The 26,304-nt window shown below is 32.8% G+C and overlaps 3 protein-coding genes across 4 annotated transcripts; 2 read left to right on the plus strand and 1 right to left on the minus strand.

Moving 5' to 3' along the window:
• On the plus strand, positions 1-13,075 carry LOC130655992 (zinc finger MYND domain-containing protein 10-like). Its single transcript, XM_057458825.1, has 16 exons — positions 1-148; positions 1,493-1,535; positions 3,584-3,649; positions 3,959-4,072; positions 4,171-4,224; positions 4,947-5,026; positions 5,198-5,234; positions 5,318-5,406; positions 5,868-5,908; positions 6,141-6,203; positions 7,285-7,367; positions 7,463-7,552; positions 10,632-10,757; positions 10,951-11,072; positions 12,358-12,483; positions 12,950-13,075. The coding sequence occupies exons 1-16, from the start codon at positions 51-53 to the stop codon at positions 13,011-13,013; spliced, it is 1,296 nt and encodes a 431-aa protein (XP_057314808.1). The 5' UTR covers positions 1-50; the 3' UTR covers positions 13,014-13,075.
• A 141-nt stretch (positions 13,076-13,216) lies between these two features.
• Positions 13,217-20,238, plus strand: LOC130655996 (uncharacterized). Its single transcript, XM_057458829.1, has 2 exons — positions 13,217-13,657; positions 18,601-20,238. The coding sequence occupies exon 2, from the start codon at positions 18,724-18,726 to the stop codon at positions 19,597-19,599; it is 876 nt and encodes a 291-aa protein (XP_057314812.1). The 5' UTR covers positions 13,217-13,657; positions 18,601-18,723; the 3' UTR covers positions 19,600-20,238.
• A 3-nt stretch (positions 20,239-20,241) lies between these two features.
• LOC130655993 (uncharacterized protein YqiK-like) lies at positions 20,242-25,975 on the minus strand. 2 transcript variants are annotated; one of them, XM_057458827.1, is made up of 5 exons: positions 25,807-25,975; positions 23,945-24,183; positions 22,981-23,065; positions 22,740-22,837; positions 20,242-21,395 (listed from the first exon to the last, which is right to left on the minus strand). In XM_057458827.1, exons 1-5 carry the CDS (start codon positions 25,808-25,810, stop codon positions 20,748-20,750), a joined length of 1,074 nt encoding a protein of 357 aa, XP_057314810.1. In that variant the 5' UTR covers positions 25,811-25,975; the 3' UTR covers positions 20,242-20,747. The 2 variants fall into 2 exon arrangements, with proteins under 2 accessions (XP_057314810.1, XP_057314809.1); XM_057458826.1 differs by lacking the exon at positions 25,807-25,975 and adding an exon at positions 24,739-25,593.
• Between the last annotated feature and the right edge of the window lie 329 nt (positions 25,976-26,304).

Consider the following 26,304-nt stretch of genomic DNA (forward strand, 5'->3'; position numbering starts at 1 on the left):
AAACAAAATCCGGACGAATTCCGTATCTAGCTAGTTAGATGTAAACAAATATGGCGGAGGGCACAACGCATGTTCTTTTGCCTAACGAAGCAGAGCTGTTGATTCAGTCATTAGATGTTAGCAACTTAGAAAGTCTTGGCAGTAAAAAGTACGTTATCAGTTTAAGATTCTAATTATGGTTTGAATCAATATATAAAAGGTTTGCGAAATGGGAACATGTCCTCTATGTTTGCAGGCAAATCATTATACTCAACGGTGGTGTAATTGACAGTCAGGAAAAACAGCAAATTAGGATATCATAAACTAATTAGGCTATTTGCCAAATTAGGAGAGGAATTTCTAACCTAACTTGTCTATGCTATCCTAATTAGGATTTGAATTTTTTTTAAAAGCAAAAAAACATTGTTAATGCGCGCTATCCGCATCTTTATTTCACTCTCGTGCAGCCAAATTCCAAAACTTTGATACTTAAAAAATCGTCGCATTTGTACGACGGAACTAAAAAATATTGACCAAAATATTTTGCGCATAGTCTAATTAGCTTATGATGGCCTAACTTTGAGATTCTTTCTGACCAAACATCGTCTTTCTCCGCAACCGCCATTTTGAAAACCACATTCATTCAACATCCTTATTAAGCTATTTGATATCCTAATTAGGTCATTTTTGCAGGAATTTAAATAAATGTAAATATTTCGTCAAACCGTCATTAGTTTTCGTTAAAATTTTGATGAGTTAGGGGCCTTTGAAAATTTTTTTCGGGCCCCGTTAGCGGGATACCGCTGCTAAGATTCGGCCCCCCTCCCCCTCTTTTAGCGGATTTCCGTCCGTGAAATACACACATTCGGATAAATCTTGGAAGGTTCAGGGGCGTGTTTTGTAGATAAAAGTTCTCGGAATTGATGACAAGAGGAATTATGCTCACGAACGACGAAGAATTTTCTGGCCACAAACAAATTTTTGAAATTTCTCAATCCTTAGCGGATTTTTTTTTCAAACTTCAGACCACCTCCCCCCCTTAGCGGCGATATCCCACTAACGGAGCCCCCTAGGTTACATAACCTAATTTGCTGTTTTTCCTGACTGATTGAGGAAAAAAGTTTTTTATTAAAGCTAGAAAGGTTTACAGGTCTCCAGGGTTTCTTTTTAGAATAGAGGTACAGGTGCAAAGCCCTTCTGCTCTGTGCAAGTTATCATAAAAAACGTGGATCTATTATAAAGGCACCCACATTGCAAAAAATTTTTTAAAAAACATTTTCCTAAGTTTTCCTGCAAAAAAAAACCCTAAGTTTTCCTTACATGATTGCTTAAATGGAAAATGGCTCGCACTCATCTTGCTTTACCCTCTGGCCTAGCTCCTAAAAGAATACATATGCCTAATACTTATCTGCATAGCTAGCTAGCTAAAAATCAGGAAAATTTATTATCATTTTTTTTTAATTTTATCACTTTGCAGGTTGCAAATTGCAGTTGTCTTTTTTGTCTTGTTTAGATGGTGGTCAAGGCATGATATCATCGAAAAGTTGAATATACAGGTATAATGAACCAATAAAATAAGTAATGCGTTATATAGATCGTTTTAATTTAAATTCTTTTTTTTCATTCATTATTTCCTAGGCGAATGCCACAAATATTAGGTGTATACAGTCGTATACTGTGAATGTCTTAATTCTGTGATTTCACTTTTCTTGTCCTGTTCTACAGACAATACTGGATGACATGATATCCTAAATCCTGCTCTCATTCACAGATCTTTTTTGTTAATTTGCTTTACCAAGTTTTCATAATGTCACAAAGAAAGGTACTTGATAAAGCAGCCAATAGGTAAATCTTAGACAAGTTGCCAAGTATTTCAACCATTTAAATCATAAAATAGTCTTTAGAAATAATTCCAGTAAATCTCATGTTGGAAAACACAAATCACAACTGAAATCACAAATCGCACTTAAATTTTTAAAAGCACATTCATTGTCAGCCCACATCAGACAAAGATAATCATTCCTGCACAAGCTTGCCTGAAATTAGAAAATGCCATGTAATAGTGCCAGGTCTCAAAGAGCATCACACCATAAAAAATACACTTAAAGCCAAACATTTAGGAAATCATTATCTGTCAAAATCCCAGGGAAAAGGAACCTTATACAGAGAGAGGAACATAAATCAATACTGGCTTTTCTCCTGCGTTCCTTACAGAGGGGAGGTCACAGTAATGAGTATGGATTTTATAGTAATGACAATATGAATAAACTGAGGATACAACCTACAATAGCTGTTTCTCTTATCGCCAATCAAATCATTTTTTATTGTCAATGACACTCCTGACATAGGTAATTACAATTTGCCTAACTGGCAAAGAAGTAGACGATATTATTAATTTGTACGAGCTTACCAATTTTTGTCATTAAGATATTGTTGCAAAAACCATTGCACCCAAGACTTGAAAGAAAACACTTTAAGAATCTTGTTGGCGATCCATTGATGAAAATACTGAGATCCTGCATGTTTGATCTTTTCAGTTTCATGACTGATGTCAATGATTTGCTCCCTATTTTAACGGTGCAGAATGGTGTTACAATAACATTTAGGAAGGTGGGAAATGAATCAAATTGGAATCTGCTAACACTTTGAGGATATAAAGATAATAACATTGTTTAGTTCCAATGTAGTGCCAAGGCTCACAGCAAGTAGTATCATGGCATCTACAGCAAGTATCATTGGCCTAAAAAAGAAGTTGTGTCAAAAAGAAAATGGTTTTATAGCAAATAACGTTTTTTTTCACTTTATAACTAATATATATATTATCGACCGACTGATAGCCTTGTGGTAGAGCGTTCGCTTTCAGTGCGGGAGGTCTTGGGTTCAAACCCTGGCCGAGTCATGCCAGAGACTATAAAAGTGTGAATCTATCCTTTCTGCTTAGCGTTCAGCATGAGAATAGGATTGATATCTTAGGCGGTTGTCTAGTGAAGCGATTGCTGTGCTTCCACGACTTTCGTAGCTCAAATGGGAGCTTTAAATGCGCTAGGACCCCCTTCGCAGGACCCTCGTTGATAGCAGTACCAATAGGAACTGAAGAGGCTATCCTGGGTAAATAATAATCATAATAATCGCGATATACATTTTGTTATTGCTTTATAACAATCCTTAACCACCTCGATACAGCACTTCAACTTTGTCCTTGATTGTTTTACTAATTATTGAAGTCTTCTTTCATCAAAGTTGACTCAGACTTTCTTCACAAAAACAATTCATTGAGTTCTGCCTTTGTCAATCTTAATGATGGTCAGTAACTGTAGTTAACTCATATATATTTTAGATTTATATCCTATAAATATATAATATATATACTATATATCAAATGTTTTGTTACTACTTTAGTCGAAAACAACTCTAAAAAGATTTTGTTCATTTTTTTAATTTTATTGCCATGTCTACTCCCCCCATTATCTCCCATACAACAATAAAAAAAGATGAAAATCTTTTGTTGAGAACCCTTTTTAATGATTATAAAATTAAAATGAAGTAACAATTTTTAAAACTTTATGCTTTGGTTTCTTTAGTATTTTCATTTTTTGTTGCTTAGGCTGTTGTAAATGCATCATCAAATACAGATGAATTTGTCAAAGAGTTCTGCATATCTCATAATAAGGTAAGTTATTACTAATAAGGGTGCATGACTGAGCAGTTATGTGGTTTGCTTCATAATCACGATGTCCATGGTTCAGTCCACAGTGCTGGGACATTTAGAAAGTACTCTTATCATCGGTCAACACATGCCATGTGAGAGAAGTTCGGAATGCAAATGTATACCTGGTGTATACATTTAGAAGACAGTACCCACATTGATGACAGTGTTACAACACTTACGTGGCTATGCTGTAGCTATAAAAATTTAGAAATAAAAATAAAATTTTGTATATAGGATATCATCTATAGTATATGTCCCTTTGCTATTCAGGTCATTACACTCATTTACGATCTTTTGGTCTCAGAGTTATGGACAGAAGAAATCTTTCCTTGCATCAAAGAAAGAATCAATATGGAAAAATCTACTCTTCCAGTTTACATGGCAGTAAGTTTGTAGAAAATTATTTTTTTTGACAACAAAAACACACATATTAGTGTGTTTTTGATGTGAAGTAAACTGGTTTTGTTTAATTATTTTTTTAGTTATTTCATGAAGCAACGGTAGTTGGGTTATTGGAGACCATGTTATATTACAAGGTACTTAGTTTTACATGAATATGATTTCACAATGATTTAAAAGTACAAATTATAATATGACATATGTGCTATAACCCTTATAATACACTAACTATGTATGGTACAAATGAATGAGATGTTTTCATTTTGGTTTAATTTTGTCAAAAAATACATTCCCAAAAATTTTTAATATGAACGGTTCATTGCTAACATTATCTTTTTTAAATCAACTATCTTAAAATTGCTCTTCTGCCTGAGTGTATTTTTCCATGGGCAACTAGTGAATAATTATAATTAAATACTCGTAAGCCCATGAAGAACCCATGGTAATTTACTACTCGGAAAAATCTATGGGAATTTGCCATACGATCTTTGGATTGCAGACAGACAGACCAAAAGGCAAGGCAGGCCAGCAGGCAAGCAGAAAGCATTACAATATGGATATAAAACAGTATGATGTATAACAAAAACATTAAGATATAAAAAAGTAGAAGTAAAGACATTTTTATAGCACTGATGGTTACGTACCAAAAAGTTCTTGCTATATATTAAGAAAATTTGTTGTCCTTTTTTTTGGACAAAGTTTTTAAACAATGTACCATTTCAAAAGACCAGGTATTTTATTTACTAACAAGAAATTCACAACACTAAATTATTAAACACCTCCCTAAAGTTGCAAAAAGGATATATAAATGTCTCCCATGCGAAAAAGTCTTCTTTCATTGGAATGTTTTCTTTTTTAGGAAGCATGCGAAGCTGCTGGAGACGCAATTATTGATTTGATAGATTTTGTAAATCGAAAATTAACAAAGTTACTTTTAAAGTATGGTGATAATAATTTTCTTTCTATAGATTTTGGAATCGTTACCAGCGTCTTAAAACAGTGTCTGTACAATGGAAAATTTGAACATTTACTCTTTTTTACTTTACGTATTAAGTGCAAATTTTGAAAAGTGAATGTTGAAAAACTAACAATTTATGAGATGTTATTTAGACAAGAGAAACCCAAAAAGACTCACAATGAGAATGATGTAAGTAATTTATTTTACGATTTGGTGACATATATATTTTTAAGATCTATAGTTCATTTGTTTGTAGCAAAAATATTTTTCAGGATTTAATGTTTCAACATGAAAGTATACAGTTTACAATATATATGAAGTCATTGTCTATATTACGATACATATCAGATTCAATAGAATGGTAAGTAAATCATATCACGATTGAAGACTTGAGAAATTTGAATTACACCCAGGAAATAAGTCAAGGGAGAGAAAATAATTACTGAGGAATTTTGCCTTCTTTTGCTGGTGTTATAGACTTTTAAGTAAAGAGGGGATTGTCTGGAAGTAAGCGATATCATAACCTGTTAGATTAATTACTGAGGAATTTTGTCTTCTTTTGTCGGTGTTGTAGACTTTTAAGTAAAGAGAGGGTTGTCTGGAAGTAAGCAATATCCTTATTGCATTACGTTCCTGTAACAACTATTGCTGCTTGCAGTAATATATTCATTATTTGCAGGAAAACGTATTTACAATGAGATTAAACATGAAAAATATCAGAGCATTATCAATTAAATATTCATGATGAGAAATGTAAAATACTAAAAACAACAAACGTACATTAGAAAAGTGAACAAGGACTACTGTATTTTTTCATTTTAGCTTACCATTGAGTGCCTTGACCAGAATATTAAATGTACATGGTAAAAATTTTTTTATGGAATTACACTTGACTCTAATGTCGTCATTATATTTGATAGACTATGACTTTTAAATTATATTGTAAGAGCAAGAGCTAGTGGTGATTTAAGTTTGGTGATTTAGGTTTTTTTGTAAATTTTGCTTACCATAAGGAAATTTATTTTGTGGGCACTAACTTTAACCTGACCTAAAATTGCTGCTGATCGATTGTATTAGTCAATTTACTTTTTATAGACATACCATGTTTACTAGTCAATATTCTCGATACTTCTCCATGGAAAAGAATAAATGAAAAAGGTAAAAAATTGTGATTTACTAAAATCATTACCATCTAAGTGTTTTTTAGACGTTCACTTTCCAGTTCGAAATAAATGCCTGGGTATTGAATACTAATTTTGAGGTTTCCTTTGTTACTTTTACAGTTAGGTTAGTTACATCTCTTTTGTAAACATTGCCTGTTTCCAATTTTTCTTACTGAAATGGATACATTATTGTTTTTCTCGAAGGACTATTTTACCTCGTTACATAAAAGTAATTTGTGTGGATAATAGCTGCAGTAATTGGGGTTACTCACAAAATTTCGTTTTGTGAGTGGCCCCAGTAAGTAAGGTACACGTTTAACATCAATATTTTTGACGTTTACATTCCACCCCTTTCCTCTCCTGCTCTAAACGCCATAATCAAAAGGAATGTGATATAGGCATTCCTACCTGCGCTCCTGTTAAGCGTGGATGACATGCCGAAAAACTTTGTATTCTCAAAGGAACCAATGCTTCTTAATATGTAATATGTAAACATCAAAGGTTTAACCTCTTCCTTTTCTCACGTCTGATTGATGTCGAGTGTCTTGAGTGATTTGTGAGTAACCCCTTATCTGTCTCAATATTCAGCATAGTTCAGTCATGTGTCATATTTTATTTCTAAAAAATCCTAGAGTGAAATTTGAGTTTTCTTGTTCTGGTGTAAAAAAATTCAATTCTTTGCCTATTGAGATAAGATAGACAGAGTCTTTTAGGGATTTTAAGAAGATATGCGTCACGTACTGTGATAGAGAGTTTTATGTATATTGAAGTCTATTAATTGTTCTTTCGAGTCTATCCATCTTGGTCCTTTCATGCTTCCTTGTTTTCCCTTCTTTTTTTTTAGTCACATACTTGGCATTCCTACACAGAAACATTTCATTGTCTTAATTTTCCAGTTCATGTGTGTGTTCCTTTTAGGTTTTTTAAGTTTTCAAATTTTTTACGAAATTTTACCGATTTTATTATACACAGGACACATTTACATAGCTAGCAGTGTTTGATATACAAAAAAAGTGTTTATCCTGTATAGATATTCATCATAAATAAATAAATTCACACCACAATAATTTTTTTAGGAAACCCTGAGATTTATAATGACAATAAATGGTGTAGTGTTGAAAAGGACGAGCAGCATTTACTTAGTAAATTACAAGGCCAGGTAATAGCTACCATTATTTTTCCTTATGTTTTTGATATCATATCATTTGATATCATTTTCTATGTGTATCAAGCCTTTCTTTATATTTCTCTCAGGTCTGGTTAACATTATATCAACTTTTGATGCATCCTGAAGCTCAAAGAAAATACGAGTTTAACACATCGAGAAAAACGCAGATCTTGAAGGTGATTTTACCCCTTCTTGAAATAAATTTTTTGAATGATAAGAAACTATTTTTTGTCAGTCTGTGATATGTTTCTTCAAATTGTCTTCTTTTTCATTTGTTGTATTCTTTGTATTGCATATTTATAGGTATGTTATGTTTTTTGTCGTTGATTTGTATCAACTAAATAATCACAAATTATTTACTGCAAATATTACTCAATGGGTGTAAGGATACTGTAGGGGGGAGGGAGCATGATTTTTTAAACCACGATATTTTCTTTTCGTGCAATATTATGTTAAAACGTATGAATATTTGGAAAGGTCTCATCATTTTCTATAGGTTGATATAAGTTTTTTGTATTAAAATGAAAAAACAACAAAGATTTACAAGATAGAGAAAATTTGACCCCTTCCTTAACGTTCGAGGTTCCATTTACAAAAGGACTGATTTATTTAGATAACATTATCCAGGACGAATGTACCCAAATTATTTCGTTCATTTTTTTTTTATTCTGAGTAGTTTAATTAAAATTCGCCTTTTCCAACAAATTAACTTGCACCATAACTTTTGTCAGAGCATTTAAAAATGACGACATAAATAGGTTTTAAACTGATCGCATCATGGATGATTTCAATAGAAACTAAAGCCAGAGCCACTAAAACAAAACAAAATAACACGAAGCTGCTAAAGCTTGGACGTTTGTCCTGTTTCCTGTTTCTCTTAGCTCAAAAAAATTGCAACCTTAAAAACTTGTTCTTAATAACCGGATTGGTAAATGCTTTAAAAATTTATTGATTACGCATTTGTTGTGAAAGAAAAAGATGAACATAAATTCGAGGCCGGAAGAAGCAACCATGTGAAATTAAATTTTTCATGATTCCTATTTTCCCACGTACGCATCTATTAAAATATTTTTAATTGAAAGTGTATAATAGATGGACTGAGCTTTTTATAGCTGTGTGCCACTATTTTTATGAGCAATAAAAATTACACAATGAATTTTTAATTTATATCAGGGCTATTAATAGGTTTTGTGTTTTTCTAAAAACACAAAACAGGTATTTACATGTCAAAAGTTTGGCAATAGACGGTGTGTCAACGGAAAGGGGTGTAGCTAATCGTATTGTTGTCTGTTTTTAATGTGCTGTAAAACTAAACACGGTTGTGCACTTGCTGGCTTTACTGTGATTAATATCCAAAGTTCTTTTAAACCTAAAAAAATAGAGACCCTCCTAAAACCGCAATAAACTAGAATTTAGACCAAAAATATCAATCAAAATTTCGTCAAAACTTCCTAAAATTGCCTGAAACTTTAAAAGCTCTAGCAACTTTGTAAAAAAATGAAAATATTCACTGCTGCTACGTGGGTTCAGTTGTGTCAAGTGTGTGCACTTTTAGGTGGAGAACAGCTTCCATTCCAGGAGAATATACGCAAATATTTGAAAAACTACCCTTTTTAAAATGATGGACATTATTTTTTCCATTATTTTTTCCATTCTACTTTCACTATTCAATAAGTTTAATGGGTTTATGTACGCTTTGACGACTGGTGTTTGCACAGACGAAGTTTGAGGCTATTAACAAGTTAATGGGTTGTCTATTAAGATTAATTTTTTTGGAAGTGTCACTTGTACCGTATGATTGACAGGTTGCTTACTGTGCGCAGACACATGTTGTAGTCCTTTGCGTGCTTTATAATTAGATCTGGTATGATTGACCAGGAATATATTAAACGATAAAGATGCATGTAAGAATATTTATAAAGAATGAGAGAAATGTTTTTAATTTAGGTAATATTCTTGTATTATTCCTCCATGTATGAAAGAATAATTTAACGCACCAATATAGCCATTGTTCAAGTAGCTTAGGGTTCGAATAAATTTATCTCAAGAAGAATATTCAAACAATGGTTTTTTTGGCTACTATTCGTGGGTTGTCCCAAAGACTTTTTTAACGCCTCCTATTCTTCCGTGTGTTACCATGAAAAATATTTAAAGATCGATGTAATATTCCTTTTATTGTCAGTATTCTAACGTGTAAAAAAGGTTGAAGAATTTCCATAAATATTCTTACTAGTAAGAGGATCATATTTCAAATATGTTTTTTCCGAGTTTACAGTTAATCGAGTTACAATTATCAGGAAGTCATTATGTTACCCTGAGTCACGGTAAATGGATGAATAAACAAAATAAAAAAGTATTATACCACTCCTGTGAAATCTTACAAACAGGTTATCCGTGTGATAACAATGACGTCTTCAGTTAAAAAAGAAGTAAAATATTTTTAAAAGTATGTCCTAAAAAAGTTTAAAGAGTCATTTTTGTGAATAACGCCCCCGCCTCCGCCCCTTTATATCAACGCCCTTCACGCACTTAGGTAAAAATTACAAAATTGTATCAACTTTCAGGGCTTATTTAAGTTTTTACACTGCGTAAAGTCAATATAATTCTCCTTTTAATATGGTTATGTATTCAACACAACATCATGTAGGTATATGCTGCGGTTTAAATTGAACTCCTATTAAAGCATTTGGGGTCAAGCAGTCGATTTATTACTGTCGTTGCTTCCTAGTTAAAAGCCGTAATAAAATTCCTGAAACTCAAGAGTCGTTGATATTGACGACGTGTTAAATTAATGTATAAAATGTCTTTAATGACTTCTTCTATAATCAGGATTGTTGTAGTCGAGTGCAGAAAGATGAGTTTGGTATGTGTACAAATTTAACTTGATTCGACCTCAGGAAGACCGTAGTATACAAAAGCCCACCTTTTTACCGACTTACCATTCCATACCTCGTTTTCAAAATAAAGTTAACAACGGAAACAATATTTTTCTACAAATAGCCAAAACATTTAAAGTAAATAAATAAATAAACCAGCTGTATAAAAATATTCTTTTAAAAATGAGGGTCCTTGCTAATAAGTTCTAGGTGATAAATATTGATCTTATATTTTTACTTTTTATATTCCAGTTTATCTTTGAAAAATAGATAACCCACTCTTGAGTTAGCACCCAATCGAGAAAGTCAAAAACCCTAAAGTGTCTATACGTTACATTGACATGTTCACAGTATCGTATATGAATAATTTTTTATTCAGCTACGCCGATATCTAAATGAAGTTCTGCTTGATCAGCTACCGTGTCTCACTGACTTGCAACGTTTCTTGGAACACTTAGCTGTCATGGAACCTCCTATGACGAAACGAGATCTCGTCATTGAACAGGTCTGGTGTAATTTGACTTTATATTTGTCGTCTGTTCTTAACCACAACCTATATATTTCGTGGATTTGTGGTTTTTATCGATGGCTTGCATATTGGCTGCATTTTTTCTGAAATGTTGCATCAATTGGATAAGAGCAATGTTTTGGAAAATGTTGTGAAATAGTTCGAAACGTGTTTACGTGATGTTCTTTAGATGCCCGAAATCCGAAGCAAATTGCAGGAGAAATATCGTGGAAAGTGGAAAAATATAGCTGGGAAGCAAGCGCAAGAATATTTCACGTTATCTGATCACGAAATGAAAGAACATGCTCAAAGGTGATGTTATTCTCGTTAAGGACACTTTCTCAATATTTATCTATAACCAGTGAAATTTGGCGCAACGGCAGTTTTTAGGCATTTTTTTCAAAGTTGGCAAAAACCATCAACGTCAAAATTAGTACAAAAAGGGTAATTTATCTTCAGTTCATCATATCGACGTCAGTCTTAGCAGAACAAAGCGTTATTCAACAATTTTTAATAGCACAACATAATAGCATTATATTGTTTTCAAGCAAATCATCATCAGCCATTACCAAGCGATTATTACGCCGAAACAGATTTATAATTTGAAATATTAAATTAACTACAATATGATATGGGAATACCACGATAAGAGTGTAGTTGGGGAGGAGTATAGTCATGAAGGGAGGAGGGTATTTTCGTGTTAAACATCACGTGCTATTAATTTTTACACGTGTTCGCATTTTTTTCTAAGGACAAATAACAAACAAACCTAATGGTTATAACTCTCGCACTTTTAGCGGGAGACCAGGGCTCGATTCCCCTTCACAGCGATTTAATATGTATGAGTGAATGTTACCATAGCCCAGGGTTAACCGCAGCCATGTGAGGAAAATGGGTGAGATGGCACACTGTGTGGTCCGTTTGATGTTGCAGGGTCTTGTCTGGCAGAGCGCAGACCCTATTGGGTCTGCGTAGCTCAAAAATAGCATTTAATACCCTAGGACTCCCCATCTAAAGCCATGGCTTTTATTGCAGATAATAGACAGTGTATGTTTATCAATATTTGTGAGGCTAGCCATGTAAAATATGCACATCTATCGATCTATCTAGTTGAGTGCTTTTACAAGAAACAACGGGTATGAGATTTTTCAGGAATCGCTATTGACCGGCATGTTATGATGTGATTATGCGTTGTCGGTTTATCACGTCATTGCGTATCGTCCGTTGTACATGATGGGATATGAAAATCAGCAAATTAATGGATATGTGCGAATTATTGTACGTTTTATTACAACAAAGCTAAACGGTAAAGACAAAACCACGGTTGCTTATTAAAATTTTGAATTGTTTGATATTCTAGTTTTTAATGAAATTGAAGCACTGTGCATCTGAAGTGACCAGAATTTGTTCCACAAAATTGCGAGTCGTAAACGAAGCCATTACACCACATAAGACGCCCCATCTAGCGAAGCCATTTTCCTCCAATTGGCGTGTATATATAGATCTAATGGTTCTCATCATATGATATAAACGTATTCTCAGCTGAAGTAGCTTTTTTTGATGGAGCAACGTTTTTTATTGTTTTTTTTTTTTTTAGATTAGCCTCAACATATAATTTGGACGTGTTAGAAAGTTTACTGGACGAGCCACCTGTTTGCGCAAACTGCCATAGCGAAGCTATGAAAAGATGTTCGAGTTGTCAAAACGAATGGTATTGCTCGCGGTAAGGACTCTCTAACGTTGGTTTAAAGTTAAAACTTGACAAGTCTAATCAGGATTGTAACACGGGGCTTAACATCGACATATAGTCATTGAAATTTCTTCTTGCTTGGATGAATACTATCTATTCGTAAGACACTTTTTATGTATGCCATGTTGCAACTGTGTGTTCAAATTATCGTGGATGCAGATTAACTAAGCATCAAACCACAGTTCTGGTGAAGTCTAACCTCTTGTGGTATTTTTCATGCTGAGAGGCCAACAACTTTACTTTCTCCTTAATCTAGTTTTACGATTGTGGACTAAGTTTGGCTTACGTTTAAATAACACATATTTAGGTAAGAAGTGCTGTTTTAGAAGATATTTCCAATAATTAATCTCTAGGAGTCTCTTTTTAACAAGTTTAATTAAGTTCGAATTTTATTTTTTTATCAAGTTTTTAAGAAGTGTTTTTTTGTTTTGTTTTTTAGGCCTTGTCAAGTCCAACACTGGAGCAAGCACAAACAACTTTGCAAAATGTTATCAAAACCTTAGCTTTGTATGAATCTCAGTTGCATCTGTACATATCATTATCTTTCAAATAAAAAGATCATTTACTTTGGTTTTTTAATTGCGTTGAATTCTCAAATAATAAGTCCAGTGGAGATTATACAATGTTAAATGGATTGTTTTGATGTCTGATCATCTTGCGCTCTGCATGTCAATTACACCTGTTCTTAATTTGAAGAGGTAGGTAAGGGGGGACTACACGTCGTGAAAAAGGATCATAATGAACTTATAAAGAATGCGGTTCGTCCTGTTCCATGATGCGGTATCAATATACACCACACTGGAGATCAAATTTATTTTTGTCTCAAGCTTTCAACCTTGTAACCTTTCTGCGTTGACGTTACGGTGGTATTACTGAAATGTAATTAAGATTCTAATTATAATTTTCCTCCGTAGTTAATCAAGGTTAAGTATACTTAATTGTTCGGACGATTGTGTATACAATTTGAAAGTGATTGTTGATGATGTCAATCTAGTCGATGTTTCGTGTTGTAAATATTCATTAAGGAGAAAAACACACACGCTGATCTGGGAAAGACAATCGAGAAATATTTCTCTGCTCATACAATGATATATGTCCATGTTTGATTTTGATTTTTTAAAATGGTAAAAGTAGCGTTTGTAGTAAGGTTTGTTAATTCTTTTATGTTTTTTATAGGGATTCAGCTTACTAATTTTAAAATGTTTAAAATACAAGTTGTTGTTAACGGTGACGTAATTCTTACAGAAGTAGACAGTTTAAGAATTTCGTTAAGGTGCAAGGTTTAAAAAGGTATTATGTTTGCAAACGCTAGCCACAAACAAGAAGAAAGTCTCGGCGTAACTCAAAAAAACTTAAAGGGTGGGACTAAAGAGGTGTATTGATCCTCATCAATTTTATTACGAGGTATATATAATGTGTTAAAAATCAGGAATTTCTACCTAAGGTTATAAATTGGAATTAATTAGCGTGCTTTCTTTCCTGCAAATCAAAAATAAAGAATTGCTCATATATTTGGCTATGAACTATAAATAATGCTGAAACACACGAGCGCTAGTTGTTTAAAGACTGTTGTTGTTGTTGTTGTTGTTGTTGTTGTTGTCGTTGTTGTTTTTGTACTAGTTTTTTTATTGCAATCGCAAGCTATAAAAAGTCAGAGAGCCCAAAGTCAGATAAGCCCCTTTTTTTTTTACAAAAAATTAGTGTTGTAACCTTTTAAAAGAAAAATTTTTGCTTGGTGTGATAATGATTTTCTTCCATGATGTATATGCACCTGCCCTCAATTTTTCTCTTGTCAAAATGAGTTACCGCTTGTGTTGCTTTTGTTACTTTTTCTTTAGATTTAGATATCTACGTTTTTATACTGTAATTCAAACGCCGTAAATGAAAAAAAGTGTTTTAAAGAGTGGAGTGAGTAGCACAGCAATGGGCGCTAAAATGAGAACATACAACTTTCTGCATTCCGAGTGATTAATTATTCGCTTAGTTTTTCAAATATAGCTAGTTTACTTTGATTTTGTTGAAAGCATTTTATATTACAAAGACTCGTTATTCTTCAACACGATTTTCCTTCTTGTAAGGAAAATTATAATCTTGTAAATTTTTCATGCTCTTGGCATTGCGGCCGAATATAAAATAAACGTAAAGCTATCGATAGTCAAAAGTTGTTTAAAGAAGAAAAGGTTATGATGTCACCTTGAAAGTTTCTTCGTGAAATTATCTCAAGTAAAATAAAGAAGACATGGTATAAGGGTTGGCTTTAGATGTTAGAAAGCGTGAAAAAATCTGCGCTGAAGGAGGAGGAGGAGGAGACAACCGATTGTTGTGACGTGTTAACAAAAAAGAAAAGAGCTTTTTCAATACGTTTGCAAGAAATATCTTCAGCTTCACAGTTGTGAGAAGAAAATTTTTTTTACAAAATGCAAACATTTAGTTTTCCTCCGCAGTTATCAATATTTTGGTTCTTGTGTTAAAAATGAAAGGCTTAATATGCTAGGTATCTTTGAACTGTTGAAATTTGTGTGAGCACTTTCTTACTTATAATCGTGCACGTGACATGCAGTTTTGTTAAGAGAATGTTACCACCCTATTTCGTTTATTTCGAATGGCTCTGTTCTAGATAAGGCATAGGCTAGTAATTTTATGACTTTTATTTTTTTTTCTATGACGAGAAGATGTGAAAGCTTATATTTTCATTACTTGAAGCAAAAAACATTTTATGAAGCTATTTGAAAAAAAATATTTATAAGGAAACATCTCTTCCGATCTAGTTAGTCGTCTTCGACATAATAAAAATTAGGAAGAAATAAATTGAAAAGATGAAAAAATCAGGAAAAGCTATTACTTGGCGAAAAATGAAGGCATCGGCAAAAAATAATGACGTCAGCATTAATTTTTTGACGTCAAATTATTTCTATTTTAGTTAGTGTAGTCAGCAATTGTCCCTACTAGAATGTTATGAGGGATTGCCCTAACAAAGCTAATTAGGGTTAATTGGCCTTGAATGTAAAGCAAGATAATTTCCAGGTCCTTTTTATGAACAATTGGAACAAGAAGCCCTGCGGCTTAAAGATTTCCGCCATTAGCAATAATCTGAAAAAGAACTGAACTTGAAGAGGACTGACAAATTTGGGGAACAAAATCTTTGAATATTCTAAGATTTTAAAATTCAATTTTTGATTGTACAGAAGGAACGACCCAATTATTAAAGGGAAAGTTAATAACACCAAAGATGGCGCATTATAAGACGATCTTCATTATGCTACACTGCACGAGCATTTACTTTCGATAGCATACAAACTTTAAAATAAAGTATTGTTCATTGGATAATAAAATAATTTGTTGCACTGTTAGGATTCTTATTGGCTTAAAACTAATTTTAGCCTCGTTCTCAAAAAAAATCTGTTAAAACAAGGATTCAGGCTTTAGCCTGGATAAGTTTTGGGCGTCCAGCCTAGCTGCGCTGTCTATATCTATCTATATCTCTCTCTATCTGTGTATCTCCTCAGGCGATTTTAAAGATTCCGATCTTTTTTATAAGGTCCAGGAATTCATATGTCCCATGTTCTACAGAACAGTGGACCCTCCAAATAGGTTGGTAGCATTGTGGACAATTAAAATTACATCGTCAGCTGACCCAATTTAGGGGCGTTTGGATCCATATTTCCCTAAAGTTACCCTAATTTTAAAAAATTGTTAAGGCTTATTGAAAAGTTGGTTCCTAAGACTGTGTCAGGCCTTCCTCGAAGACCTTGTTTAGGATCTTAATTTTACCCCGTTGGTGTCATGCCAATTCTTCATTTGAATTCTTTATGCCAATTCTTTTTATCTTAGTGAGAATACGATGAGAGTTCATTCGACGTTTGAATTATACCCTCTCTCTTCCTGTCCGAAAAGTTAAAAGTATCAAGAATCTTCAAAATCACTGTGAGCAACGCTTCTCTTTTTTTTAACCCAACCAAATATTTAGACCACAAAAGATTTAACCCCCTCTCTTTATGAGGTCAGATTGACGTTCAGAGTAACACTTCGATTTGTGAATCACTCCTAAGTACACTGGATCAATTGTTTTTGGCGGGCAAAATTTCTTGATTTATTTTTCCGATTTTGACTGACAACCTTACCACCGATAAAATTTTCTTATGTCGAACACGCTTTTTAACCATAGTAACCACATTAACACCAGTAGTGTTAACAGGGTACTTCGAAATATTCACCAATAAATCTTTACAAAAATAATATTTCAAAGGCTGTGATTCTCTGTAACACCATTTTAAATGATCAGCGGACTTTAAAACATCTTTTAAAACTATTTTAGAGGTATTTTAGTAGGGGAGGGGGGTAATACCACCCTCATTAAATAGTATCTAACCAAAATGGGTTATAATGAAAAAAGTAATTTTTCATCTCTAGTCAAAATTTTTCCAACCAGATCCGAAAAATGTAAAAAAAAATCCGTCTTTTATTTTAATAACGAAATAAAAATTTCTGCATCTTCTAGTAATAGGGAAAAAGTAAATATTAGAAAATTATCTCTTTTAAAAATAAGCATCCATCGGACGATTAAATTTGTGACGAATTTATTGGTGACTATTTTAAATTTCGCGCGAAATGAAATAAAATTTGAACGACGCTCAATTAATTAAAATTTCTCTCCAAAGAAAGGGTAAATCATCTTATTAAAATCTTTATTGGACACATAAAAAGGTGTTTTATTTATATTCCAAAATTCATAGTATAATTTCTATCCTCCTAGCTTGAACTGAATGTTATCAAAAATTATCATTTTTTTATAAACTTAAGTGATTCAAATGTTTTTCATAACCCCCTTTTTGATCTAGAAAATGTGTCTAACAATGCAATTGATGTAATCGTGGTCAAACTGTCGTAGCTAAACGTCCAACTTTGCATGATAAAAAACACCTGATTTTGATTTCTATACGTGAGAGAAAAAGTCTTTTCGTTCACCCCTTCCTCTTTCCACAAGACCAAAGTGTAGGAAAAAACATAGAATTTTCACACATTAAAAATTAATGAAATTTCGGATTTGTTCAATTTCTTTTATCTTTTAATGGACACAAACATCACAAACGGGAACGTATGATTGATGTTGATTTCACAGGCAAATAGGCAATTAATATCATAGAAAGGAAAATAAGTTTATAAAAGAGACTATATAAGGGATTGAAACTGAAAAGTCCGTGCAGAAAATAACTTTCGACTAAGAGTGCATGAGGATACATAACTGCATGCAACTGACATATGGTATTAATTTTGTTTACTTCTTTTATGATTTAATATCTTTATTTATATTTTTACTTAACTTACAACAGGATTAAAACTTCAAAGTAGTGATCTTTCTCCGTAAATATAATTTTATCCGTACATAAAATTTTCCGTGGGTATAATTTTTTCGAAGATATAATTTTTTTTAAATATAAAAAATAAGATATATAATAGGTTCGCGAAATCCAAGACAAAATCGCAAATATAGGTTTCACATTCGCGTTCGCAATTTATTATTCCATCGTAATTCTGGCCTGGTTCGAAGCTCTAGTTTCGCCTTTTTTTAAATAAAATATTTTTTTCCTTTTTATTTTCCTGTTTTTTAATTTTTCTGATAAATAGACTCCCAATCTTCTTTATACACGCAAACACTGTTTTTTTTTAAAATTATTTCTAATGATAAGAAATCATATCATTACAACTTGTGTTTTCCACACTTGATATGGTGAGTTTTAAGAAAACACTCCGTAACAAGTAAGAGTTATTTGTTGTTGCTAATTCTCTTTTTCCTGCATAAAAATGCCTCTGCGGGACATTTCAGGAGAAAAAAAGCGCTATCAATTTAACAAACAAAAATAAGAAGAGAGGGAAAAAAGAAATAATATAACAAAGAAAAGTAATTAAAATGACGAAAACAGAAAATAAAATTAAGACAGTGTTGCTCAGATTATCCGAATGAAGGAAAATAGTCACCGTTGAAGAATATTTAATCTTAGACGTTAAAGTGAAGAAAAAACTTTATGTAGACCACTTAGTATTGCGGTTGTTTCTGATTTGACTCTTCATAATTTTCTCTTTAATTTTTAGGTTGTAATAGAAATGTATGTAGAAGATATCAAACTATCCAGATCGCACACGCAACAATATCGTTAATATTATAGGACGAAGTAGAGAAATAGCATAATTTGCCCTTATCGATTCCCATCGAGAATGGACGTTTTACGTATTATACCTCTCATTCTTCACGTGATTTCTATCTTATTACATACACTTGGAATTTATTTGCTGCGTCAGCAAACTTTAAACACGTCCAATCAAATTCCACTGTTATTAAATCTCAGCATTGCTGAGATTTTCATGAGCGTATTCGATTTTACGTACAATATCTTACAACACAGTAACGTTAATAAAAACACGACGGAGTATTTTTACACGATACAATGCACGTGTTTTGTTATATCGTATTTTTTAATCCTCATCGTATTGACATTGGATCGGTTTTTTGAAGTTTACTTAAACATCACATACCCGGTGTATTTCTCCCGACAGATCGTGTCACGTTGTCTTGCAGTATGCTGGATTATCGGATTTACATTGTGTGTTCTGCTTGTAATTTTGCGGTATACAATCAATATAGACTCACTTCGAGTTGTATTCCTTATACTGTTTCCAACGTTTGAATCTATCTTTTTTACCGTAGCAGTTTTGACGTACGGTTACATCTTTAAAAAATATCGCAAAGCGAATTTATCGCAAGCAAAAGGAGGATCTAACACATCGTTGCAAAAGAGAACTTTCAAACGAAGAAAATTTTTCGTCCCTACTTTGATTATTGTGACTTTCTTCTTCTTTGCTATTATACCCGACCAGCTGCACTTGTTTTTGTTTTACTTATACGACGCCGGAAGTAACAAGGCGTTAGACGCCATTTTGACGTTATACGTGATTGGATTTATATGCGATGCGTTGATATACATCTTTTTTCCAAAAGGAAATCGAACGATGCTGAAGAAAATGTTCAAGCCGCATCGAGCAGTAGTACATCCAGCCACAACATGGTCAGCGGAGACAAGCAGTCATCACTGACAGGTTGATGCATATCCTGTTTGACAACGGTCATGGATGGTTGACAACTGACATGACTGGATTAAAATAATACTTACGTGGACACAGGAATGATTTCTATTTATTTATTTATTTTTTTTATTTATTTATTTTTTTGCAATTTTGGCTAAACGCAACTTTTATGACGAATCTCTGTTTGGCGATATTGTGAAATGCGAGTGGGTAACGTTGAAGGGAAGGATATAAAATTAAACTAGAAGAGAGAAAATAGTGTTTGTTATGTTGGTGCTAGTTGATATAAATTTTTACCTAACCAGGCTATCATTTTACCCAACCCAGACTATTATTGAAGCCTGGGTTGGGTAATTGACTGCATTTTCCGCTATAGCGCGTGCTATAATTTTGTCCTCAATTTTGCCAAAATGCGCACGCGTTAATTACAATACTCCTGGATTTTTTGTGCTACGCAGAAAACGCAGCCTTAATTATTGGGCCCAGGCGTTTAGCAAAACATAATCTGTAGTGGCTTGATGAGCCAATGCGTGAAACTAATATTAAAGGCAAAAAAGCTATAAGTATTTTTTGTTATTATTATTATTATTTGTGAATAAAATAGAGAATTATTTATTTCGTAAAATATATGTATATAAAAGGATCAACAAATAAAATTGATATTTTTAATCTTATTTTTAATTTAAAAAATTACAAAATGTTTGCGGCACACGCCACATTTCGCGATTTATGGAACTCATAGAAATTACGCGGAGCTACAAATATATCTACAAAAAGTTTAAATAAAGTTTATACATTAAAATAAAAACGTAAGCCTGCTTCTGATGAAAAACAAAACAGAGTAATTTCAGAAGAAAGAGCTTAGAAAGATTTCTGGGGATTGATACAGAAGTTGAAAGCTAAAAAATGATTTTTATATAAATTCAACTTCTTCTTGTTGATTTTTCGTAGTATGTAAGGTTGAAGTAAACACCTGATGATCTAACTCATAAAATCAAAATACGTCGGCCGGCGACGAAAATAAATCAGACGGAAAATCACTTCGAGATGTTTAGATCCCTTAAGAAAAGCATCGCGTTATAATTTTTATCTTTTTAAAAATCATATCTTTCCTCGCAAAATTAAAAGTTTCAACCAACGTTCAAGTTTTTGAAAAGTTACATCATGGCGCAAATGAGCGAACACAAGAAGACAACACTCGTCGTAGCCTTAATCCATCTTCCCGTCGAGTCTTTTCCGACCAATACACGAAGTCTGGGTACGTCATCTGTAATCAATCGATGTCCTCCTCCTTGCTTGATAAGTTCTTTTGTTTTGATCTCGTCCTGCTTATTCTGTTTTTCAGTTTTAGATAAACTATAAATTGTGTAAAAACCAGTACTTATATCTGGACTGTAGTTTTTACGCATCATGGCTATCGTATCATTAGAGTACTTGACGTTATTGTACAATGTAATATCACAATCGATAGACGAACTTCCGCTTGCTTTAAAAAGAAGACCAGAATTGAGAGTAAATTTAAAGTAGCCGAAAGGATCAGTCGGGGCATCAGCAATACAATTTGATAAAGCCGGAAAATATTCTCGAGCGCACAGCAATTTTGGATAAGCGCTGAATTTCTGCGAATACAACGTCCCAACAACTATATTGGGGTTGTGTGACTTTACAACAGCAATTTTTCGATAGTCGAACGAGATCACGATACTCTTAAGAGTTAGGTCAAGTCTTGTGATCATATCAGCAACTAGTTCTCCAGTTTTGTTGACCAAATTCGAGTCTCCAGCGAAGAATGTACTGGGTTTCATCTAAAAAAAGCATCAATAAACCACGGGTGCAATAGACGAACATGCAATCTTCTTTTTAACTTTTTTCTGTTGATGCGGAAAAATTATGCTTAGGCAACAGTGGTTAGATCTAAGTCTTGTTAAAAAAGGTAAGAAATTCTACCATTGTAAACCAAACCAAAATATTTGGATTAAACTTTTCGATTGGCCGCATATTCAAGGCTTTTTTTATAACTAATATTTTTGTTTGTTGTAATTATTATTTTCATTTTCATTTGAAATTTAATTATGCTAAAAAAATACTAATAATTAGAGAAAAATTATGAAAAATTTCAAATCATGCTGCAAATTCAGTTGATGAGCTACAGCGGTCGAAACTAAATTAGAATATGATCACCTAGAATAAAAGTAGATGGCGTTTAGGGCTTGTGAGTGTTAACCATATTGGCACTGATCTATACTAAAATACCTGGTCATAAAAAAATCAGCCCGAATAACAAAACTGACTTTACATATTATATTACTGGCGAGAGGATTAAAAAATGTTTCAATTTACTTGTTCATGTACTACACGTCTTTTTTATCAGAACGCCTAAGACTGGATGTCCTTATTTTTTACACTCTTCTAGCCTCAAATATTCATATTTTTTTGTTCTTCCGAAAAAGTTGCGAAACTGGCAATTTTTTAGTCGCATTATTTTGTTCTTAATCTATATGAAAGTTGGAATTCAGACTAAGTAAGTTCTTAATAATATCTTAATTTCTTGCAAAATCTCAGCCTCGACGTTCTTATAAATTAGGTTCCTATATAAAAAAAATGTGTAAAATATAGCCTGTTAAATGCCTAAAAACAGCCCAAATTTGACATGCTGGGGTGAACATTTATTAACGAGATAGCTATTTCATGTTTTATATACGACTTTCAATAGTTTACTCGCACCAGGGAGTACCACGATTCTTAATATGTACCTCATAATCTTATAGGGGTAAACATTTTATAACATTAGGGGCCCTAGAAACATGCTAGTATAGATCAGAATTTGTTACTAGAGTGGTCAAAAGTAGTGAACCACACTGTCCGTGTGGTTCACCACTCTTAGTAACCTTCTGTTGGTGTCGGGTGAGGCATGTTTCGAAACGAAACCAAAACAAAGCAAAACATTGAATAAATGTGCTCTTAACTTTACATTATAAATTTTGTAGTCATTAATGCAAAGAAAATATATCCACAGATTGGTGCTTCCCACATTTAAAATCAATTATCTACCATATTAATACAGAGAAAGCGCCTTACATGATATCAGGACATGTCGAGTTAAGATAAAATGGTAGTAAGCAAAAACAAATAAAAAAGATAAGGCAAACCTCTAAATAATGCAACAAGCCAGTATCTTTTGTAGCCTTTAAAATTTCTTCTAGCAAAGGAATCTTTCTTGGCTTGTCGTAAGTGTATGTTTTTCCACCTTTTGAATAAAAATAAAAATCAAGGAATTGCAGGAAGTTTGGAAATAAAAAGACTTTCTCAATCCGGAGATGAGAAAACCTGTGTAAACGCAAAACATTTTTCAAGCTAAAGCTTGATGTGCAAAAAATATAAACCACCAACCTGCGACATATGTTGTTGTTAAATTAAGTAGCTGTAATTCTTCATATGTGCTTTCCCAGATTATTTTGCTCACTCCCGTCAATTTCTATAAAAATACCCATTTTTTATGTTTATAACACGTCTTTTTTATAAACAGCGCTTTTTTGTGTTGCCTAAGAATTTGTCGATTCGATGCTCCCTAATTCCACATAACAAGTCAATTCACAGAGACATGAAGAATCTAATAAAAGGATTGAGTTTTTAATATTTTTTTTCGTGTGTTTATAAAGTAAAAAAAAGTTGTCTAGGTTGTATAAAGGATTGATAAACGGAGGCCTTTAGTGTTATTTAAAATGTTTACAATTTTAGTCTAATAAAAGTGATTCTAATAAAAAGTGAAGTGAACATTTTGGTAGAAACTGCGAGTGCTTTAGCTATATTAATAATTTTGTGTCAATTATAAAAAAAAATGTACACTTAATTTTGTTAAAAATGCTTCGTTTCGCATTTTGATATTGTTAATAAAATGGCTACGTCACCTTCGTTAAAATTATCACAAATATAATTTTTTACTCCGCAAAATGACTTCTTAGGTTAAATAAATCATATTTGAAATAGTTGGAAGAGTTCAACCTACAAGGGTGCATCCACCAAAGAAAGAAAGAACTGAGCATCAGAATCTTCAACAAAACACCTTTCCAGATAAGTACAGAGAACCAGACACTCTTTTTTTATGTAACATGTCCTTCATCAGGTGTGCAAATGTCACATCGGAAATATTTCGTAAAATAACAAAATTTTTTAAACGCATATGAAAAATCTAGGAAAAGTGAATGACTCAAACAAATGCTTGATAATTTAGTGGGCTCACAATTTTTGTTTGTTTGAACATTTAAGACATAAAATTCCTTAGGGTTAATTTAAGTCCTCGAAGTGAAGTTTTTCAACGGTAACACCAATAATAAGTTTAAAGTTCAAGTTCTACCTCAGTATTGTCATCATGAAAGACAACAAGTTTGTTATCCTTTGTTTTGTAAATATCCAACTCAAATCCATCAGCTTTGACGTCTACCGCACTAAGAATACCGTCATATGTGTTTTCTTGGTACAATTTGGGTTGCCCGCGATGTGCGATAATCAATGGCTTTACTTTTGAATGGTACACATGATCTTTAGGGATACTATTGAAGCGTAGGTTTGGACAACTTTTCGGTATGATAGCAGCTATGGAAGATACACACAGTAGTCGTATAATAGCGTAAGTGAAACAAAGATCTTTCTCAGCTTCTCCATAAAGTATTCCTTTGTACCCCTCATTCTTAATAGATAATTAAGAATTCTAAGGGCGAGTATATGTTTTTAGCATAACAAATATGGTCCAAGTTATCGTGGAAATTTTCCACAAATTAATATTTTTTATTATTATAGTTTCCCATTCGAAACATTCGAGGAAAAGGGTACAAACGAAAAAATGAGGTTTGCACCGTAGATATTCGTTCCTTCCTAGTGTTCCCCTCAAATCATTGGGAAGGAAGTCTTTAAAAAGTGTAAATACTAAAATTATGTCATTGCTTAAATATTTTAGTATTAAAGCTGTCTGGAACATTCTATATTATACAAAAAACGTGTTGCCTAATCAGCTTCATGCATTCAATATCCACGTAGGGAAATTTGCCCTAAAACTCACACAAACGAAGCACAACGCCTAAATTTGGACTAAAGTAATATTTTTTTAATTGTACTAATACAATTAAAATATGTATAAAATTGATATTATACCTGTTATCCCACACGCTAAAATAACTAACAATATACTTGAATCCATTCCAACTGCCATTTGTTATGTGGAAATCGTGTAAGTTTACACCAGTTGATCTCCAATTTTTTTGACGTGTGTAAAGAGCAAAAACACGGTTTACAACATCAACATTAAACGATCAAATTACGAATTCTCGAGTGGCATATAGTTTTTATCAATAAGAATCAATAAGTATGCTATGTTTTTCTTTTTAATGATGCTAAAACTCCAGCACTTTCTGGGTATACAAATAAAGACGTGATAAGATCTTAAGTAGTTAATCATAATGATCTCTACGGGGAAGTGGGCTAGCTCTGATTCCCTATTGCGATGAAGAAAAAAGATTGATCGTGGCGGATTACACAAGACAACGTGTATGAGAAAGCTTATTATGTTAGGTGCGGAAATCCTTGGGAATGTCCTCATTTAACTGAATTGAGTCATAAGCCTTTAGTCTTGCCATGTAGGACATTTTCTCGATTACCCAAACAACTTGCACATCAAAGATTTTAAAACGGTTCGGTTTAATCCAAAACACGGGATATATTATCAGCCAATATTTTTATCACTTAAAGGAATTTTCGTCACTTTCTTTAGACGCCCGAAAAAAAGAATTAGCCATTTTCTAACCAAACAAGAGTATCAAGACACCTAGACTACATTGACTAAAAAAAGGTGAATTCTTTCGTATTTTAAAAGGTTTGCAATTTTGAAGGTTCATATAAAATTATAAGTTATAAGAAATAATATAAAATATTAGTAAAAAGTGAAACACTGATATTTGGCGGGAAACTTCAGAACTTTGATGATTTTTATTTGCTTGTTCTAGCCACCAGCTTAAATAAAAAAAAATTCATTTGTTTGGATAACCGAGGCGTACCTCGACATTGGGGAAGAATAACTTGCGCATAACAAAAACAAATCAGATATGATTGGAATTAACTCTGCCATTGATAAGGGAAAGTGAATTATTGATGAGGCTACAACTTCAGATATAGTACAGATCATGTCACGAGGATATGGAGTTGTATGTATAAAAATTAACGTACACATACGGAGGAGGAAGCTGTCAGGCGGAAGTAGGTAATTGTGACATCCCTGTAAGCCACCTTTCGTCAAAGTCCATTGTAAATGCAGTATATATTTAATAATGTCATTCTTGCTTTATCAACTATTCAATTCACACCATTTTCAAAGTCAAGATCATTATATATTTGTCCTAGGAGAATAAAATAGAGTTTTGTCACGTCCAATATGGTGATGTGTTTTTTTTCACGTGATAAACGCACATTGTGTAATGTCAACAAATGCATTAGATAGATAAGATAATTATTGCCGTTAAGAATGCAAGTACAATGTTACTAAAATAAAATAAAAATAAATTGGCCGGGGGAAGTGAGAGCGCATATCGTCTTATCACCAGGCCCCGTTAATACTTAAGCTATTCACAGTTTATGTCTTTTATAAAAAAAGGAAAAATATAAAATTAAACATAGACACAAGGCTTCAAAAATTCCAAAAATTAAGTTACGTCATTTAGTATATAC

This window comes from Hydractinia symbiolongicarpus, chromosome 8, assembly GCF_029227915.1.
Source record: "Hydractinia symbiolongicarpus strain clone_291-10 chromosome 8, HSymV2.1, whole genome shotgun sequence".
NCBI classification, from domain to species: domain Eukaryota; kingdom Metazoa; phylum Cnidaria; class Hydrozoa; order Anthoathecata; family Hydractiniidae; genus Hydractinia; species Hydractinia symbiolongicarpus.

Bases quoted from the DNA above. Each gene is read 5' to 3' on its own strand.
- LOC130655992 (XM_057458825.1), top strand. From the start codon at position 51: ATGGCGGAGGGCACAACGCATGTTCTTTTGCCTAACGAAGCAGAGCTG. The intron at 3,650-3,958 runs GTAAGTTATTAC...TTTGCTATTCAG, and splicing joins TCTGCATATCTCATAATAAG to GTCATTACACTCATTTACGA. The intron at 4,073-4,170 runs GTAAGTTTGTAG...TTATTTTTTTAG, and splicing joins CTCTTCCAGTTTACATGGCA to TTATTTCATGAAGCAACGGT.
- LOC130655996 (XM_057458829.1), top strand. From the start codon at position 18,724: ATGGACGTTTTACGTATTATACCTCTCATTCTTCACGTGATTTCTATC.
- LOC130655993 (XM_057458826.1), bottom strand. From the start codon at position 24,796: ATGGCAGTTGGAATGGATTCAAGTATATTGTTAGTTATTTTAGCGTGT. The intron at 23,066-23,944 runs GTAGAACTTGAA...GTATTTTTATAG, and splicing joins TTCATGATGACAATACTGAG to AAATTGACGGGAGTGAGCAA. The intron at 21,396-22,739 runs GTTTGCCTTATC...TGCTTTTTTTAG, and splicing joins GCTTGTTGCATTATTTAGAG to ATGAAACCCAGTACATTCTT.